Source organism: Ceratotherium simum, chromosome 24, assembly GCF_057802395.1.
Source record: "Ceratotherium simum simum isolate JZ-2026a chromosome 24, ASM5780239v1, whole genome shotgun sequence".
Classification (NCBI taxonomy): domain Eukaryota; kingdom Metazoa; phylum Chordata; class Mammalia; order Perissodactyla; family Rhinocerotidae; genus Ceratotherium; species Ceratotherium simum.
In genome coordinates, this window is record NC_141923.1 from 28,016,256 (window position 1) to 28,034,667 (window position 18,412).

The 18,412-nt window shown below is 49.7% G+C and overlaps 1 protein-coding gene and 1 long non-coding RNA gene across 9 annotated transcripts in view; one reads left to right on the forward strand and one right to left on the reverse strand.

Annotated features, from left to right (window-relative positions):
• Positions 1–16,670, forward strand: part of LOC101389270 (choline/ethanolamine transporter FLVCR2-like) — a 42,025-nt gene extending 25,355 nt beyond the window's left edge. Inside the window, exons 4-10 of one of the 3 annotated variants that reach the window (XM_004426377.3) lie at positions 3,370–3,437; positions 4,694–4,797; positions 7,833–7,943; positions 9,541–9,646; positions 9,794–9,905; positions 10,716–10,771; positions 14,988–16,670. In XM_004426377.3, the coding sequence (XP_004426434.2) occupies positions 3,370–3,437; positions 4,694–4,797; positions 7,833–7,943; positions 9,541–9,646; positions 9,794–9,905; positions 10,716–10,771; positions 14,988–15,068 (638 nt within the window). In that variant the 3' untranslated portion in view covers positions 15,069–16,670. Of the gene's footprint in view, positions 1–3,369; positions 3,438–4,693; positions 4,798–7,832; positions 7,944–9,540; positions 9,647–9,793; positions 9,906–10,715; positions 11,078–14,987 lie in introns of those variants that run through there. The other 2 variants (XM_087448154.1, XM_087448155.1) reach the window with 2 other exon arrangements.
• The window catches only part of LOC106801216 (uncharacterized), a 79,106-nt gene that overhangs the window by 26,972 nt on the left and 33,722 nt on the right, over positions 1–18,412 (reverse strand). Inside the window, exon 4 of one of the 6 annotated variants that reach the window (XR_015556148.1) lies at positions 3,650–3,668. The exons of 3 other annotated variants lie outside the window; for them this stretch is intronic. This is a non-coding gene — a long non-coding RNA (uncharacterized LOC106801216). Of the gene's footprint in view, positions 1–3,649; positions 3,669–11,172; positions 11,296–16,646; positions 17,844–18,412 lie in introns of those variants that run through there. 2 more of the 6 variants (XR_015556147.1, XR_015556136.1) reach the window with 2 other exon arrangements.

An 18,412-nucleotide genomic window follows, 5' to 3' on the forward strand; every position in this document is an offset into this window, starting at 1 on the left:
TTTCCCTGCCTCTCTTCTGCAAATTCAAATTCAGAAAGTCTGGGTTGGGGCCTAGGAATCTGCTTTTAACAAGCATTCCAGGTGATTCTGGTGGGCAGCAGGGTTGAGAACTTCTAAAGTAGGTGTGTTATGGGTCATTCTCATGGTCTTGAAGCCCCTTCCCATCCCAGTGGCCTCCATGTTAACCCCAGCTCCTGGGAGCCTGGTTCTGTATTCCAGTGAGTTTAAGAAATGCCCAGGGTTTTTTGTTGTTATTGTTTTTAAAATGCAGATTTCTAGCCCTGTTCCTGGAGAATCGGACTTAGTAGGTCCATGGTGGAGCCTAGGAATCTGCATTTTTAAACTCTAAGGACTTCTAATGCCAGTGGTCTCTGGACCACAGTTTGAAAAAACCTGTCCTGACGAAGGAGAGAAACTCAGAGTGATGGCACGTCCTTTCTGCCTTCCTAAAGTCCATCTCCTCAGTGACTGGGTGATTGAAACTAGGATAACCTGGCCTTTCGGCGAGGGGTCATCTTCTCACAGGAGTACGGCCCTGACCCGGCAGGCTTACCTTGCTGGGGACAGTCATACCCGAGTATAACAGTAACCTGTCTTCCTGTGAGAGGGACTCACACACCGGGCAGAGCACGCATTCATCCCTGCCCTCCAGTGGGGACACCGACCCCTTGATTTGTGCAGTGGAGTGGTTTGTGCTGTTGAACCATGTCTGGTGGCCTGGGATGACTATTGGTAAATTACACTAATCTAGCTGAGCCAGTGGGTCTCAAACTTGAGCAAGAGCAGAATTACCTGGAGGGCTTGTCTCAGCGGGGATTGCCAGCCCCACTGCCAGAGTTTCTGCAGCAGAAGGTCTGGGGCGGGGTTAAGAATGTCTGCATCTCTAACAAGCTCCTGGTGTGCTGATGTGGGGCTGATTTCCCTAAACCCTCCAGCCCCGAGAAGCTGCTCCCTCAGTAGTGCAGGTCAGCCAGCTGAGGACTGCTTCCCTCTGCCTTTTTCAGCGTCACGAAAGTGCTGGTGTTGGGGGTGGGGTTGCTCCAGTTCTCCCTCCCTTCCTGTGGATTCTGCCCTCCTTGTTCATCCCAGCCGGGCCCCCAGCTGAGAGCACTCATCCCCCCGAAGCTGAGCTTGACTTGGAGCCTCCTCTTGCCCCTTGTAGTGTGAGGCCCAGAGGCTGAGGGAGGTGTGAGGAGCAGGAAGAGGGCTGATTCCATCCTTCTCCCTGCCCCCGCTCCTCCCCACCCCCCTTTTCAGGAACACATCTCCTTGTGGGACCTCTTGACTCAGGAATGGAATTTCCAAGTGGCTGGGTGTGTGGTATGAAGGTTAGTCAGGTACGTTTGTTGTGTCAGAAGTTGCTGAGAGCCTCCGAGTCCTCATGACCATCAGCTTGTAGCGACATTTGGTGACACTTCTGGGTTTGCCAACCCACTGTGGCCCTGTGCCAGTCAGGAGGCGGCTTTGAGCCCAACCTTGTTGCATCCCTGAGGCGACCTGCCAGAAGAGGCTGAGACGCGAAATTGTCATCCCCTGAGCTGGGGAAATCCAGAGAATCAGTTTTGTGAGGATGTAAAGTAGAGTCATTAAGATCGAGGACTCTGGAGCCATAGGGTCTGGGGTTCAAATCCAGCCCTGCCTCTTACTACCTGTGGGATTGTGGGAATGGCAAACAAAACTTCCTCTCCCATTTTTCTGAGAATCTGGCCTTCACTGAACTTTGTATCTCGTTCCTCTGGAAACCTGATAAGGGGGTAAGTCAACTGCATTTAGGCAACGTTGCTTATGATAAAAACGACCTCTTGGGATAAGATGACTGCAGCTGGACTGGGAGGCCTTTTCCTATCTGGTAGGAAGCCATTCTTGGTGCTTCTCTGAGTACGGTGACTCTTTCCATTGGCCTGTCCTTTATGGGGACCCTGGAAGCTATGGCTATGGGGTCGTTACAAGCAATAGTAGCTCCTGTGAGGTGTTAAACCAGGGTTGCCATGTCTCCCTTTCCCTCCACCTGAGCCATCACCTTGAGGGCCAAAGAGAACAGCTTCTGGATGGCTCCATGGACTGGGGTTCTATGGACTGCTTCCATTGAAGAGCAACTCCTGGGGCTGCCCTGCCCGCGAGCTGTCTTATACCTTTCTAAGTGGATCTAATGTCAAGTGTGCGGTGGTAGTCTTGTGAACCTCAAAGTAGTTAAAGTTAAAAAGACCCCTGGTGGCCATTACATAATGGCCTGTGTATTTGTTTTTAAACCCTGTGTGCATTTTTCTCATCTACAAAATGGGGACGTTAATATTACCTGCCATCTAGGGTTGTTATAAGGATTGTAAGGCGCTTAGAACAGTGTCTAGTGCATAAGTCTGTGCAGCTGCCACCACCACCACCACCACCATCATCATCATCACCATCGTTACTGTTATTATGAAGGGAGGGCAGGAGGCACTGTCTCCTTTGGGTCAGTTCCAGTCTGATCTTAGTTACTAGCTCACTGTATGGCTTTGGACAAATGGCCTCATTCTCTAAGGACACAGATTCTTACAGTATATTCTAGGTGCCCCATTTATTTGTTCAATGAGTCGATGAATTAGGAGAGTCAACTAAATGCTCTTTAGGGTCCTTTCTGGTTTCAAATATAAAATTTTGTGTGGGCCGGCCCTGTGGCTTGGTGGTTAAGTGCGCGCGCGCTGCGATGCTGGTGGCCCGGGTTCGGATCCCGGGTGCGCATCAAGGCACCGCTTCTCCGTTCATCCTGAGGCCGAGTGCCACATACAGCAACTAGAAGGATGTGCAGCTACGACATACAACTATCCACTGGGGCTTTGGGGGGAAAAAATAAAATAAATAAAATCTTTAAAAAAAAAAAAAATTTTGTGTGACATTGAATCGGAGAAGAAAGTTGAAAGAGGGATGGGGAAAGAGGTGAGAAACCACCTGTGGAGGGTGTGGTGTTAGAGCTCAGAGGTCTGGAGCAGTCTAGAGTGGGGAAAGGTCATCCGGAGGAAGTAGAAGGTGTCCAGTGGTTCTACTGACCCCGTAGGTCTAGCCAACACTTAAGAGGAATATAGACAGTTTCTGACCCACGAGTAATACTTTCTAGAGCCTGTGTTTCCAGGGCAGAGTTAAAGGGATCAGAGGGCAATGGTGTGTGGCCAAGAAAAGGTTCGAATGGTTACTTTGGGTTGTTTTGGAGTATTTCTTTGAGAAACACTGCAGAGTGGCATCATAGGCCCTCAATTTTTCTTCTCTGAGGACACCACTCACCGTAGCAACGAGGATGAGGATTTCTAACCTCCCTAACTACGAGGGGAGAACTTAGCTCTGGCCCCATCGGAAGGCTGACCCTAATGCTGTGTTTCTCCCTCCCTCCTTCAGGTCTGAATGCTGGTGCTTTTTATGCCTTGTCCACTCTGCTGAATCGCATGGTGATCTTGCACTACCCGGTAAGGGAGTTCCCTAAGCATGCTGGACCCAGAGAGAATGCGATTTCTGAGTCTGTCTTGGTGGGAGCTGGGGCAGCAGTTACTTCTTGGTTCTCCCTAGCTCTGGGTAGCATGGTACGGTGGCATGCTTATGGGATTTGAAGGGAGATGGCCCTGGGTTTCAGCCCCAGCTCTGGTGGTACTAACCTGTGTGACAAGCGAGTTAGCCTCTTTGAGCTCTCATTCTCTTTTCTGCAAAAGGAACATAATCATAATGAAAGATTACTTGTAGGATTAGAAAGTAAATAATATCGTGTGTGTATATGTACATTTATATCCATTATATGTATGTAAAGCACAGAGCCTGGTGCCTGGCAACACAGTAGGTAAGCATATATACATATAGAATCACATATGGAATATTTAATTTGTAAAACATGTGCAAGGTTTAATTTTGAATCTTAGTTGCTCAACTGAAAGCATTTTTAAATGTTTCCAGAGTCAGTGAGGGCTGGATACTGGGAGTGGGATTCTGAGTGTCCTGGAGTCAGGAATCCCATGTCTAGCCCTCTTTTGAAAGGACGAGGGGCCCTTGGGAGGTGGTGGGTCACTGTGGCTGAGTGTTCCAGTTCTGGAGTTTGACAGGTCTCAGTTCACATCCTAGCTCTGCACTTAATAAATGCCTCATGACCTTGGGCGGATAGGTTAATCTCACTGTGCCTCAGTTTCTTTATCTGTAAATTGGGGAATGTTGATTCCCAACTTTATGGTGGGGAATTATGAGAATTAAATAAGATGATGACGTAAAGTCCTCGCCATGGTGTCTGGCTCATAATGAGCGCTCAAAAATATGTAACTATTATCTGCGTATTCCTTTGGCACTGATAGCTCAAAGAATCCTAAGTATGGAAGGTTTGGATACACGTATTTCAGTTTCCCCCTCTGTGAAATGGGAATAATGATAAATAAAAGGGTTGCTGTAAGGATTAAATTTCTTAAAAAATCTACCTAAAAGTGGTTCCAAGGACAGAATTCTGTTCTCCCCGGCATCCAGTGTCATGCTCACACTCCAGGGTTATATTACGTTGGGAGGAGCACTGTTCTAGGATTCTCTGCCAACTGGTAGCTTCCTACAGGCCATCTTCCCTGGTACTTTCTGAGAATTGGCTCTAATGGAGCCTGAATTACTTGCCTTTGCCCCTTTGCCTTGTGGTGACTGTGCCCTGCCCGGTGTCTCGTCCCCTCGCTGAGTGACCGTCAGGGCTGTGGTTTCCCAGGGGGAAGAAGTGAATGCTGGAAGAATCGGCCTGACCATCATCATTGCGGGAATGCTCGGGGCTGTGATCACAGGCATCTGGCTGGATAGGATCAAGACCTACAAGTAAGTAACTTCCTGCTGGACTGAGAACTGGGGACCAGTGTTTTGAAATGACACATTCATTAGCAATACGGCTCCAAAGATTTGCGTGCGGCAGCTGGGGGCCTGAGTGGTCACCTAGGCAGTTGAAATTTATCTTCTCCTAGCCTCAGTTTCTCCATTTATAAAATGAGGGAAAGAGTACCCACCCCATTGGGATCTTGGGAAGACTGGAGATGGAGGACATGAAGTACAATATCTTCTCCAGTCCCACCCCCCAAGCATCTGGGGAAGGTGCGCATGAGGGAGAAATGAAAATGAACGTGGAAAAATGTCAGCAGTTGGCAAGTTTGTGGAAGGTCCAAGGACCAGAGGTGAGGAGGTGATTCCACTGCCCTGTTCCCATGACTCCCTCTTGGACCCTGTGGGTTAACAAGGTGCTCTGTGCTTCCTCTGGGCTGCAGTATTGTCTTGCAATTGCTTACACCTCATTGGTGTAATTGGTAAATATTGGGATGTGCTTTGGGCCTGAATGTCCAGTGAGTTTCTAAGAGGCACTAAGATTTTAGCGTATGCCAGGCTAATCCAGGATGCTTGTTCTAAACACAGATTCCTGGGCCCCACCCTCAGGATGCCAATTCAGTAGGAGAATCTGCATTTGTAAAAAGCAACCCAGATGGCTCAATTCTGTAGTGATCCTTGGAGAAAAGGCTCTGGAGAACAGAGGCCCAACTTCCTTCCCTTCTTGTTGTGTCTTTCCAGTGCTCTGCATGCATTGGGTGCTCAATTAATGCTGGCCCACAGCGTAGCTGTGAGGGTTGTCCAGCGCTGGGGCATGGCGGTACTCTGGGCCACACTGTCAAGGCCTCCAAAGTTCCCAGGGTCTGGAGGCGACAGACAGTAGCAGAGCTGTTCTCTCCACACAAACCCGCTTCTGTGAGGCTCTGGTCAGACCAGGTCTCACTCTGGCCGCCCTAGTCCAGGGCCAGTTGAGGCAATCCCTGGGGCTGTGGCCGCCTGGCTGAGCACGACGAGGAGCCTGGCTCGGCTTAATTACTGCTGGTGGAGCTTGGCTGCCATCTCGTCTCTGCCACCTGTCAGTTGCTTGCTTCAGCCAGACACAAGAGCAGTGAAGACTGGCCACTCCCAAACCAGTGGACAGCAGTGTCCCTTTTTCCAGGGCTTGCCCTGTGGCAGGAGAAGGGAGGGATTTGACTGTCGGCTGGGCTGGGACGTGGGCAGCCAGATGATTCAGATGAACTAGAAAATAGAAGGAAAGGGCTGGGGAGGACACTTCAGAACCTGTCGTCACCAGTTCCTGGTGTCACTTGATGTCTCAGTCCTGCAGTCAACAGGAGACATTCTTCTGTCGGCACTGCTACGCAGGCAGAGAAAGGAGGAGAGGGCTCTGTGATCTGGACATTTCGGCAGTAGTTCCCCCCTCCCTAAGGCTCCCAGATTTGTTCCCTTTGGTTTGGAGGCTGGAAATTGGGTGGTCAGGTTGCTTGATCTCAGGCTAGGACTACTGACGGTTTTTCTAGATGGGTCAGTGGTTTGAGATGAAGCTGTGCTTAAATAAATATGGCAAAGATGAGCTTGTGGGTCAGCGAGAGAGCCTGGTGTCCATGAAGCTGCATTCTGCGGGGGGGGGGGGGGGATTTGGATGGGGAGCAGGATGGGAGATGGGGAAGCTCATGTACCCTCAGCAGCTGCTCTGAGCACCAGGTGGGAGGGGCTTTCTTCAGAGGCTCTGACCTTAAGCTTTTCCAAAGATGCAACCACACGGTATATTAGTATTCCTGTGTGCAGTGGTAGAAAAAGTGCTGGATTCAAATCCCAGCTCTGGGTTCAAATCCCAGCTCTGCATTTACTCAGTGGGTGACTTTGGACAAATAACTGGTCTGAGCCTCAGTTTCCTCATTCGTAAAATTAGGGGTAGCCATGCATTTCTTGCAGGGCTTTTGTGAGGGTTGAGGGAAATCATAAATGTCTGTTAAGTGCTTGACAGAATGCCTGGCACCCAGTAAGTGCAGTATCAGTTGGACATAACCATAGTCTACGTCTCCTGGCGCCCCCACCGTGTTTCTGACTTCGGGGAGAGGACTGAAGCCTGTAAGCTTTCATCCTCTGAGTCCTGATGTTCGGGCAGGAGGGCGGAGGGCTGTGTGGAGCCCGGGCCCTGCAGTGAGTAGGGCAGGGAGAGGAATGCAGGTCCAGCTGCAGGAGTCGGGGTTGCAGCAGAGTCCTGCCTGGGCCGCACGGGAGGAGACGTGTGTGGAGGGGACTAGCAGGGTGAGCCCGAAACAGAAACCAGCACGTTGCTGATGGTCCTTCTGAGGGGACAGACAAAGGGAAGTGTCACAGGGAGAGGGCAGAGGGTTCTCACTCTGGCTTTGGAGTCAAGCACTTAGTTCAGGGCTGGAGAATGTTCTCTTAGTTCTGCTGTCTGGAGCAGAGTGGCTCAAATTCTGCAGGAAAAGCTGTGCTGGACCTGTGCACGTGGCGACAGGAAGAACTTAGAGACCACAGAGAGAACCGAAAAGGCACACTGCCCAGCATTGTCGTGGGGCTTGGGGCAAAGCAGACAAGCAGAATTGGATGGCCTCTGGGGGAGTTCTGCACGCCACTGCCGCCTGACCAGAGCTGATGTTGTCCTGTTTGGTTTTTTGGTGCGGGATGAGGAAAGGAAAGGGCTGGACCTTATTGCTTGTGGGTAGGACATGACAAGTCAAGCTGCAGCTCGATGTTTTTGAGAGGCTTGTGCAGGAGGAGAATGCACGTGCAGCAAGACAGCTTCGTACTTCCTGGTCTTACCCTTTGTAGCAGTGACCACGATGTAATTCAGTAATTATTTGTGTGATCGTTGGTTCAGTGTCCATCAACCTCATGGACAGAAAGTTCCGTGAGAGCAGATGTCCCAGCACACAGCAGAGGGCTTGACACACAGCAGGTGCCCCACAGATACTTGTAGAATGATTGAATGAATGGATGGATGGATGGATGGATGATCCTGTTAAAGTCGGAATTGTGTGACTCAACTTTTCTGCCTCTGCTTGTAGGGAGACAACCCTCGTGGTCTATATCATGACCCTGGTGGGCATGGTGCTGTACACATTCACCTTGAACCTGGGACACCTGTGGGTAGTGTTCATCACCGCTGGCACAATGGGGTAAGTTTCACCTCTAACCCGTTTAACTGGGGAGCACCATCTCATGGCTTCTAGAGCTGCTGCCATCCTAGGAAGCTATATTGATCCCTCTGCTGCCTTCTCACTGAGCTCTGGAGATGCATGTGGACATGGTGCCCAGAGGTCTTGTTTTTTTTTTAAGATTTTATTTATTTATTTTTTCCCTCCAAAGCCCCAGTAGATAGTTGTATGTCATAGCTGCACATCCTTCCAGTTGCTGTATGTGGGACGTGGCCTCAGCATGGCCGGAGAAGCGGTGCGTCCGTGCACGCCCTGGGATCCGAACCCAGGCTGCCAGTAGCGGAGCGCACGCACTTAACCACTAAGCCACAGGGCCGGCCCCCAGAGGTCTTGTTTCCTTGCAGCACTTCAAAAGGCCACCTGGGGCCCCCAGGCCCATCCATGCTGTTGGGATGTAGGATCTCCTTCACACACCTCTGGGAGGCTAGGAAATGTTTTTTAGCTCTGCCTGGGACAACACGGGGTCACAGAAAGTACACAGGGCCGAGAGTCAGAAAGTCTGGGTCCTGGTCTCAGCTCTGTTGCTATCTATTAGACCACAGGCCCATCACTTAACGGCTCTGCGAGTCAGTTTCCTCATCTGTAAATCAAGATGAGTGGCCTGCCTCGTCAAGTTGTTAGAAGGATTGAGAGAGAGAACAGATGTGAAAGCAGCAAGAAGTGTGGTGTAGATATAAAAAATGAGAATTGTAATTTTCTAGACCTGTTGTTTGAGAAAGCATAGGAAACAGTACCCTTCCCATGGGAATCTCTGCTCAGCCACACCTCCCAATTATTTTCCTGTAGGCACTACATGAGTGTGTGTGTGTGAGAGAGAGAGATTCAGAGACAGAGACAGACAGACACACTCAGTCCTTCTCAGCTGGCGACTCTCTGGAGGGAGGGAAATAAGGAGGACTCAGAGCTCTTCCTTTCAGGTCCCCGAGAGCCATGGAGATGCTGTTCAATATCCGGGAACTTTCCCTCCCAGCACAGGGCCTGTGTACCCAGGACACAGAATTTCTTTCTTTCTTTTTTTTTTTTTGAATAATTTTATTTATTTTTCCCCCAAAGCCCCAGTAGATAGTTGTATGTCATAGCTGCACATCCTTCTAGTTGCTGTATGTGGGACACGGCCTCAGCATGGCTGGACAAGCAGTGCGTCAGTGCGCGCCCGGGACCCGAATCCCAGGCCGCCAGTATCAGAGCGTGCACACTTAACCGCTAAGCCACGGGGCTGGCCCAGGACACAGAATTTCTTAGCTGATGTCTGAACACTCCAGGCAACCGCACCCGCTCTGTAAATGCTCACTCTGTGTGTAATTGATGGCTGGACAGAGAAGAAGCAGGGACCCCCGAGGGCCTCCTGAACAGAAAGCCTCCATATGAACCTCTTCCTGGCCTGTAGGGGTCTGTCTTTCCTTGGTATGGCCACTGAGGCGATGCCCTGATCCATTCAAGGGCCTGGCATGTCTTGATGGGGAGAAACAAACAGGAAAGTTCTAAGGGAGGAGGTGGGCTCCCCATCCTTCTTGTTCTGGAAGTTCTCTATCACCTCGTTTCTGTGATCTGGCTTTAGCTTCTTTATGACTGGCTATATCCCGCTGGGATTTGAGTTTGCTGTGGAGCTCACATACCCAGAACCAGAAGCCATGTCATCTGGCTTCCTCAACGTGTCTCCCCAGGTAAGGCTCTCATTTAGTGGCCCCAAAGCAGTGGCTCTTGCTTCCCTGCCCGGCCTGGCTGGCACAGGCATTGCATTGTGGCAGCTCAGTTCCCCCTTGGGCTAGTTGGCTGAGCGCTTATTTCCACTCTTATTTGTGCCTTTCCAGGTACTTGGGATCATTTTCATCACCTCCCAGGACCAGATTATCGAGAACTATGGACCCATGCCTGGGAACATCTTTCTGTGTGTGTTCCTCACCCTTGGAGTAGCCCTCACTGGTGAGTTGGAGCCTCAGGACAAGATGACACTCAGGCTGCCCATGGGCTTAGGTTGTTGGCAATTTGGGACCCCAGGGTCGTTGTTTTTTTTTTTATAATTTTATTTATTTTTTCCCCCAAAGCCCCAGTAGATAGTTGTATGTCATAGTTGCAAATCCTTCTAGTTGCTGTATATGGGACGCGGCCTCAGCATGGCCGGAGAAGCTGTACGTCGGTGAGCGCCCAGGATCCGAACCCAGGCCGCCAGCAGCGGAGCGCGAGCAGTTAACCGCTAAGCCACTGGGCCGGCCCCCAGGGTCTTGAATGAGCATACAGATTGGGGGCACACATGCAGCGGGAACGGCTTATTTGGAAATCTGTTCGGGAGGCAGTAGCATGTTTTGGTGGGATGAGCATGGGCTTTGGTGCCAAAAGACCCTCGTTTGAATCCCAGACTGTGACTCTGACCTCCACAGCTGTTTGATCTTGGCCAAGTGAACCAACTTCTGGGAGCCTCACTTTCCTCATCTGTAAAATGGGGATCGTTGTGAGGATTAGAGCAGTGTGTGCAAACTCCGTGGCAAATATAAGTGATCTATAAATGAAGGCCAGTGTCATCATTGGCTTCTGCCTGTCAGGGACAGCAGTGATCCCCAATTTTTATCAAGTTGGCTGATGGTACCCCCAGCTCCCTGGGATATCTGAAGTAGGTCTGGGATACCTGTGACCATAAGGAAAATGAGGCCTCCCTCTCTTGGATGAACTTGACCATTGGTCGGCTTCATAACTCTGTGTCTCTGTTGCTTTTTCTTCTTGATCCCTCGACCTCAGCATTCATTAAGGCAGATCTCCGGAGGCAGAAAGCGAATAAGGAAACCCCTGAGAATGTGAGTATGGGGGAGCTTGCTGGGCAGAGTTCTGGGTTCTGGGCATTGGCTGAGGATGTGGCAGCAGGGGTGGGGGTTGGGGGAGCTCCCGAAGTGGACTGGTTTCGTGGTGGCTGTGAAACCAATGCAACTCACAAACATGGCGCCCAGAGAGTTTCCTCAGTGGGTGTTTCAGCACTGCTTTTCTGCTGCTCTTTCCCGGGCTCTTTTCCCACTTCCTGCCCTTCTCCTGGCCTCCCTGCTCTGGTCCCCAGAGCACATCACTGTTGTCACAGTCTGCTGAGTAGTGTCCACCCCAGATCCTGACACAAGTCCTGAGGCCCTGGCTCTGCTGCTTTCAGCCTGGGGTCAGTGGCTGGAGAGCAAAGGTGGAAGCCAGGCTCGACCATTCTGTCCTGGTGGTGATGGCCCCAAGGCAGTGGCTCTCCTGGCATGTGACGACCCCTTAGGCAGTGGGATGGAGACGGAGGACTGGAGCCAATGGAGCCAGTAGGGCTTTAAAAGGACAGTTCAGGAAGCAGGACCTGATGGTGGTAGAAGGGGACAGGACCAGGAGTATGATCTAGAACAGAAAAGTGTTTCCCATCTGCTCCAACCAGGTGGGAACTATTTTAACCAAAATGTTAAGTATCAAATCTGAGCTATATGAAAGGAATATCAAATCTTAGAAGGAGTAAAAGTGGAATATTTCTTAAAAAATAAACAAACACCTAAAACCTATTACAGAGGTAATACATGTTCTTTGTAGAAAAACTGAAAAAGACAGAAAAGTGTACAAAATTTAAAAATACCCTGTAATAGCATCATCTAGAGATGAGATGCTGTGTTTTTCCATGTACTTATACTCATCTATAGCCACATATAATATATATCCATGGATATATATATATATTTTTTTACACAAAAATGGAATCTTCTGTTTCTTTACTTGTTGTGAACACTGTATCAGGTCATTAGTCTTTTACAACATACTTTTAATGAATGCACCATGTTTAATGAGTGCACATGTATAAACCATGATTTGACAGTTTTCCTGTCCATGGACATTAAGGTTGTTTCTAGTTGTTGTTATAAACAATATTGTGATTAATGTCCTGGAAGCTGAATTTTTGTGCATGTTCTTTTTTTTGTGAGGAAGATCAGCCCTGAGCTAACATCTGGCAATCCTCCTCTTTTTTCTGAGGAAGACTGGCCCTGAGCTAACATCCATGCCCATCTTCCTCCACTTGACATGGGACGCTGCCACAGCATGGGGGTCGGTGCGCGCCCGGGATCCGAACCGGTGAACCCCGGGCCGACGCAGCGGAGCACGCGCACTTAACCACTTGCGCCACCAGGCTGGCCCCTGTGCATGTTCTTAAGCACAGTATTTCCTTGAGAAATGAATCAGCGGTCAAGCACATTTTTAAGGCCCTGTTATATTGCTAAACTGTTCTCTAGAAAAGTACCATCGATACTACCAATTTATATGCTATAGCAGTGTATGAGTGCCAACACTGAGTATTTACCATTTTGAAAAATCTTTGCCAGTTTTCTAAGGCAAAAAACGGTATGTGAGGGACTGGCCGCGTGGTGTACTGGTTAAGTTCAGCATGCTCCGCTTTGGCAACCTGGGTTCACAGGTGCAGATGCCGGGCATGGACCTACACCACTCCTCAGCCATGCTGTAGCCGCGACCCACAGAAAAAGTAGAGGAAGACTGGCGACAGATGTTAGCTCAGGGTGAATCTTCCTCTGCAAAAAAATTTAAAAAAATAATTTTATCTGAAAGAGGTATATTTAGCATTTTAAGGATACATGTTGGCAGACAGGTGATGATCTTTAGTTCTTTACCATTTGTCTTCTGATATCGGGCTCTCGAGTTGGCAGGCAGCGGTGGGCAGCATGTGGCGGGAGGGGCGTAGGACAGGAAAAATTTAGTGGGGAGACAGGGAACACCTTGGAGCAGAAACGCTGTTCTCTAGCCAGGGTGAGGTCATGGTGTTGCCACTGTGGGGACGGGCGCTCCCCTGTGCCATGTACAAGGAAACATAATGATCTGCAACACTTTGGTGACTATATAGTGGGCCTGGGACAAAATGCCCGTAATAAAACGGGATAGATTTCTCGTGAAAAGGTTTCAATTTGGAATGTGACATATTGTGTCAAGTGATATGGGATTTTGCTGTGTTTACTTTAGAATCTGTGTTTACGTTGGCAGATATAGTCAAACAAGAAGAATGTAAAGGTCACCTACAGTCCTTGCACCCCGAGACAACCTAGGAACATTTTAGCCCACTTTTCTATGGGTGTGCTTGTGCACGTTTGGTTTTCTACCTACTTGTTTACTTAGTATAGCTTGACAGCCTTTCCTTTCCACAGTTGCATTTTACAGCCTCATATCTACATAAACGTATTTCCGTTTCCTCTCGTGTAGTGTTTAGGTTGTTCCAGTATTTCATGCTTCTTGCAGCCAGATCCTTGTGCACATGGACCGGGTTTGTTAGTCAAGGTTGGAGCTGTCGGCTCAGGCACCTTCTGTACGGAGCATTGGAAATAGCACTGAGTAGGAATACGAGACTTGAGTGTGGTGCTGGCGCTCAACTCTCTGTGTCCATGGATAACTCACTCTGCGTCTCTGGGCCTCACTTGTATCTGGGCCAGCTTAGTGTTATGGGGCAGTCAGAGTCATGCTGGGCTGACACCCAGGGAAGCCAGGGCTGTCACAGAGCATCCCTCCTCTGGAGCCCGTCCATCATTACACACCCCATGGCGGTCAGTGTAAGCGAGACCTGCACAGAGCACACGAATTCATTATCAGAGCCAGGGGAAGGCAGGGCACGCAGCAGACCTATCCAGAGCTGCTCTTCCTAATCTGTGAGGTGTATAGCTTTAGTAAAAAGAGACAGAACTTCTGGGATGGTGTAACGCCTGACTAAGAAAATCTTGGTTTGGTTTCCATTTTTCTTCCAGCTGATAGTTCTCAGCCACAGACGCAGTGGCTGTGCTTCCTTCCCCACTAGCCTGGGTTTCTGATTGCGATTTCAAGGTGATGGCTCTGCGGAGGCAGGCGTGTCTGTGTGCGTGTGTGGCAGAGATAGAGCCTGCCTGGTTGACTGAAGTAGGCTGCTAGTTGCCTGAGCGAAGGCTTCTCATGACCGAGGCTGACCTGGTGCCAGAAGGTTAGCAAGACTGAGGATGCGAAGGTTGGATTTCCACAGCTGTGGCCACTGCCAGGGACTGGCCCGGAGATACTCCCTGGGGAAGAAGCACCACTGTCGGATTGAGACTGGACTGCAGCTTGGCCCTGCACACCCTCCTCCAGCCGAGTGGTGTGGACTGTGCAGGGCTGTGCCTGGGCCCGAGGCCTTCTCGCTAACTAGAGCTAAGCAGCAAAGTGTTCCTTAAAACAGCAGACAAATGTGCAAGGTGGCAGTGTGCACCTGGGGGCCCTAGAGGATGATTTCCAGGCCATATTTAATTCCTGGAATTCCTTTAGTTCCATATTTAAACTCACCTAACAAGTGTGACCCAGAAGACTCTCCTAATCCTGTGCCACCCCTCCCTGGGAAAGCCACAGCCAAACTGACCCAAAGTCTTTTTTTCTATCCATAAAGTGCATAGACATATTTGTAGCCACTGAGTTTATATTGTTAGGCATCCTGCCTTTATAAAAATTCTCTGTTGCATCCATTCCATGCACATCATCATAATGTTCCTCATCCTGGGGGGCTGCTTCCAAATGGGGGTAGTCGGAAATTCTGCGGGAGTTGCAGACCGGGCAGTTGGGACAGCTGCTTGATGCTCAGTCCAGGTGACCTTTAGCCTTCGGCACGGCGAGGACGAGAGCGTGGAACCTGGCACTCGGACTGGGATGGTTTGTGGTGGCTGTGGCATCACAGAAAGCTGGACTGTGTTTTCCTTTATGTTGTGATGGTGTGTGTGTGTGTGTGTGTGTGTGTGTGTGTGTGTGTGTGTGTGTGTGTGTGTGTGTGTGTGTGTGTGTGTGTGTGTGTGTGTGTGTGTGTGTGTGTGTGTGTGTGTGTGTGTGTGTAGCACACCTGTGGCAGGGGCTGGTTGCTTTTCTCTTGTTCCCTTTGTTCACTCTTGGGGACACGGAGTGGCCTCTGACTCTTGTGTTTCCCACGGATACAGTCACTCACAGGCAGCGGCTCCAGCCAGGGTGGAGTCCTGTGTCTCTTCACCCAAAGGGCCGCCTGCTTGTCTTGCCTTGTAGAAACTCCAAGAGGAGGAGGAGGAGGAGGTGATGAGCCATACCAGCAAAGCCCCCACGACCGTCTTGGAGGAGCATTTCTGAGAGAGAAAGGTGGTGGCGACTCAGGGAACACGAACACCCCCCACCTCTTCCGTCAGCACAGCTCACCGCCAGCACAGAGGTCTTCGCTGGAGCAGCTTTTGGAGGGAACCGGCTGGAATATTTGTGGGTTGGATGGCAGTGCCTGTGCCTCCTGGAGCCCACTCAAAAGCTTATGTAGTCAGGGAAAAGGGCACCTTTCACCAAATGCAGACTCGATCCCGACCCCGACCCCTTCGGGTCATGGGAGCTGGCGTTGGGAGAGGCTGGTGGAGGACAGTGGGGTCAGTCCTGGCCTGGTGACTGCCTTCCCTCTTCACCTCCTCCCTTACGGAGAAAGCCTGGGAAATTATCACGGAAAGAAGCTTAATCAGGACATTAACTTTTCTAGTGTCTTATGACCCTCAGAAGCCCAGTTCTAAGGAGCGGCAGCTGCTCTGGCTGAGGGTCCTTCTTGGGTCATCACACTGACTGCTAAGTTCTCTGGGAGAACCATCAGAACCAGCTTCATCAGAACAAGCCCATTGGCTCTCTGGGCCTAGATTCTCCTGGCCTAACCTTGGGGTCTGTCACCAAACCCTCTTTCCTAAGAGCTGATCAAACCAAACATCAATAAACTCGAGCAAAGCTTTGTTGTGGCCAGGAAGGAGAAAGCGAATTGGCAGAGCTAACGGCCCAGGTGTGTGAGGGTGCTGGGGCCACCTTCTGAGTGTGTTTGTGAGGGCCCGGATTTGGGAACTCGGGTACTTGATTTGGGAACGGGAAGGATCTTGTCTACAAAAGAAGTCCTTGTCCAGGGACTTGTGTGTGTGTCACAGTCACCTCTGATGCCTTCACCTGGACACTGCCTTGAGAAACTCCGTCATCGGCCTAATTACTTGTTTGCTCCGGAGGGAGGGAGGGAAGTCCCAGCCAACTTCCTGTAACCTTACTGAAAAGTAATCTTGATTCATTCCAGCCCGAGAAACCCAAAGCTGCTTCTGAGCGATGAGACGAAAGGGCAGAGGGAAGGAGGCCCTTGAAATGGGAATTGAGTCGGCTTAAATTAAGTGTACCCCACCATTGGTGGGGACAGGATTTGCACACCCACCACCTTCTAGCAACAATCTTTATCAGATGTTCTAAATTTAAAGGGATTCCCTTTAAACCATCTCAAGCTGACCTCCTCCTCTGCCTAGCCTGCTGTCTGGCTCTACTCATGGGCTTGGGTAGTGTCTCCTGAAAATAAGACATGTTGGTATTTCCTCCTGTGCATTGAGCTGCAGTCATGACCACTGTGCTGTTCCCCTGTGGCCACTGTCCTGGCCTCAGCACGTTGGGGCAGCCTGTGCTGGCCGCGGTGCTGGGGTGCCTGGGCCACTGCCTGAGGAGAGCCAGGGCTGTGTGTGTACAGACACTTCTGGTGGGGGGAGTGAGGTAGGGGTGGAAGAGAGGTGAAGAGAAAGTGTACCTGACTTTTTGATGTGGAGAAAGGTGTTTACTCTTCAGCCCCTTAAAGTGTGTTAACCAAATGTTTACTGAATCCATTGCTTTATTTTAAAAACAATTTGTATTTTCTATTTGTAATACCAGATGTTTTACGGCAATAAAAGATTCTTCAAGTGGTCTGCCTTGTCATTTGGTGGGGCAGAGATGGCTTTTAGTAGTCCCCACGAGACTCGCACGTTTCTGAGGACTAAGGTGTGGGAAAGGGCCGGGGGTGGTGGGTCACGGCTGGAGGTGCAGCTCCCATGCCCTTCCGTAGAAGCGGTGTTACCATCCTGGTCACCTAGGTTATTTTTTAATGACGGGGCTGTCAAGGTTACTGTTGGACTACAAGGGAGACTGCACCTCAACGCCCAACACGTGACCCTGTTAGTGCCGCCTAAACAGCTCAGATAAATACAGCCAATTTAAGGTTAACATAAGCTAGTATAAGGGAAGCCATCTTATAGAGGGGAGCCATGTTGGAACTGTAAATGACCCTGATCCACCAGACACCCCCCTTTACTTGTCAGCAGTGCTTTGGTTTGCATGTAGCCTAAATAAGCACTTGCTTGTGAGAAATATGCATGCTCTGCTATTTTTGTAGCCCTGGCTTATACATAGACCTCTCTATTGCGATAAGGTGATAACTTTGTTCTTTAAGTTTTCCCAGGAATGTAACGACCTCTGGGAAAGAGCCCCGTGCTGGTATTCATCACCAGTGACAGGAGAAAGGGATGGTGTGGCATCTTAAAGACTACTATACCAGACGTTCAACATTCTGAGACCCTCCTTTTCAGCCCTTTTGCTCTATATGACTGCTTCAAAATTTTGTAGTTTTAAGATGGTTCTTTAGGACATTAGTCAGCCATCTTCCCCCATGCTAGCAAGCTGTAATAAAAAACCCTTTCTCTCCTACCACCATGTCTCTTGATTGTTGGGTTGTCTTTGTTGCGAGTAGAAGAGCCCTTTTGGTGGCAACAACCCTGAAATGAAGACGGTTCACCGAGTGTGGCTGCTGAGAGAGCCCACTGTCGATTCTGGCTCTGCTTCACAGGGTGGCCGAGGTGTTTGTTCTACAATCACCCCAAGCTCGCAGCAGCCTGCTCTGGCCGGAGTCTGCGGTCCCGGCCTCTGCAGTTCTGTTACCATTTTTCTCCTAAACTGTCTTACTGCCACTCTCCCTCCCAATCGCGTTTACCTTATGGCTGTCACTTGGATGTGCTGCTGCCGTCAGTTTTCTGTACGTTTCTTCCCTAGAGAGTTGCACTGCGCCTGTGGCCTTCTGGCACCATATGTGTTAGCAATTCTTAGCTGGAGAGAGACAACATTACCATTCTCCTCTAAATCATCTGGGAAGGGAGCCAAGCCTGGGCTGTTAAAGAAATGTAATAGTCATAGTGTCTGCTAAATACTCTACGTCCTCTTTTTAGATCCTTTGGGGTCTTTATTTTTCTGGAATCATACTTCTATGATGCATGCCTCAAGGATTCAAATCATCTTATACTTCATTCATTCTTTCTTAGGTGGGCTTCATGGGGATCTCCACTCAAATGTTCACTCTCTGTAAGATCATTGCTTTTCTTACTGCCTCCTTTTCTTACCTGAATAGTTGCTAAGGGAAAGATAGTTCTTATCACTGGGCTATTTTTCTAGATGTGCTATTGTGGGAATGTGAGGGCTGGAATTGCTGCACCCACTTTTGGCGCCATAAAGGAAGCCAGCGTGAGGATGAAGCCAACACAGGAGGGCAAAGCTGAAAAGACTGTGGAGAAATGGAGCTGAGTCCTGATCAAACCATTCCTGAAGCCTATATCCTCTTAATTTCTCAGTTTTGTGAGCGAATGTTATCTTTATTGTTTAAGCTAGTTTAAGGTAGATTT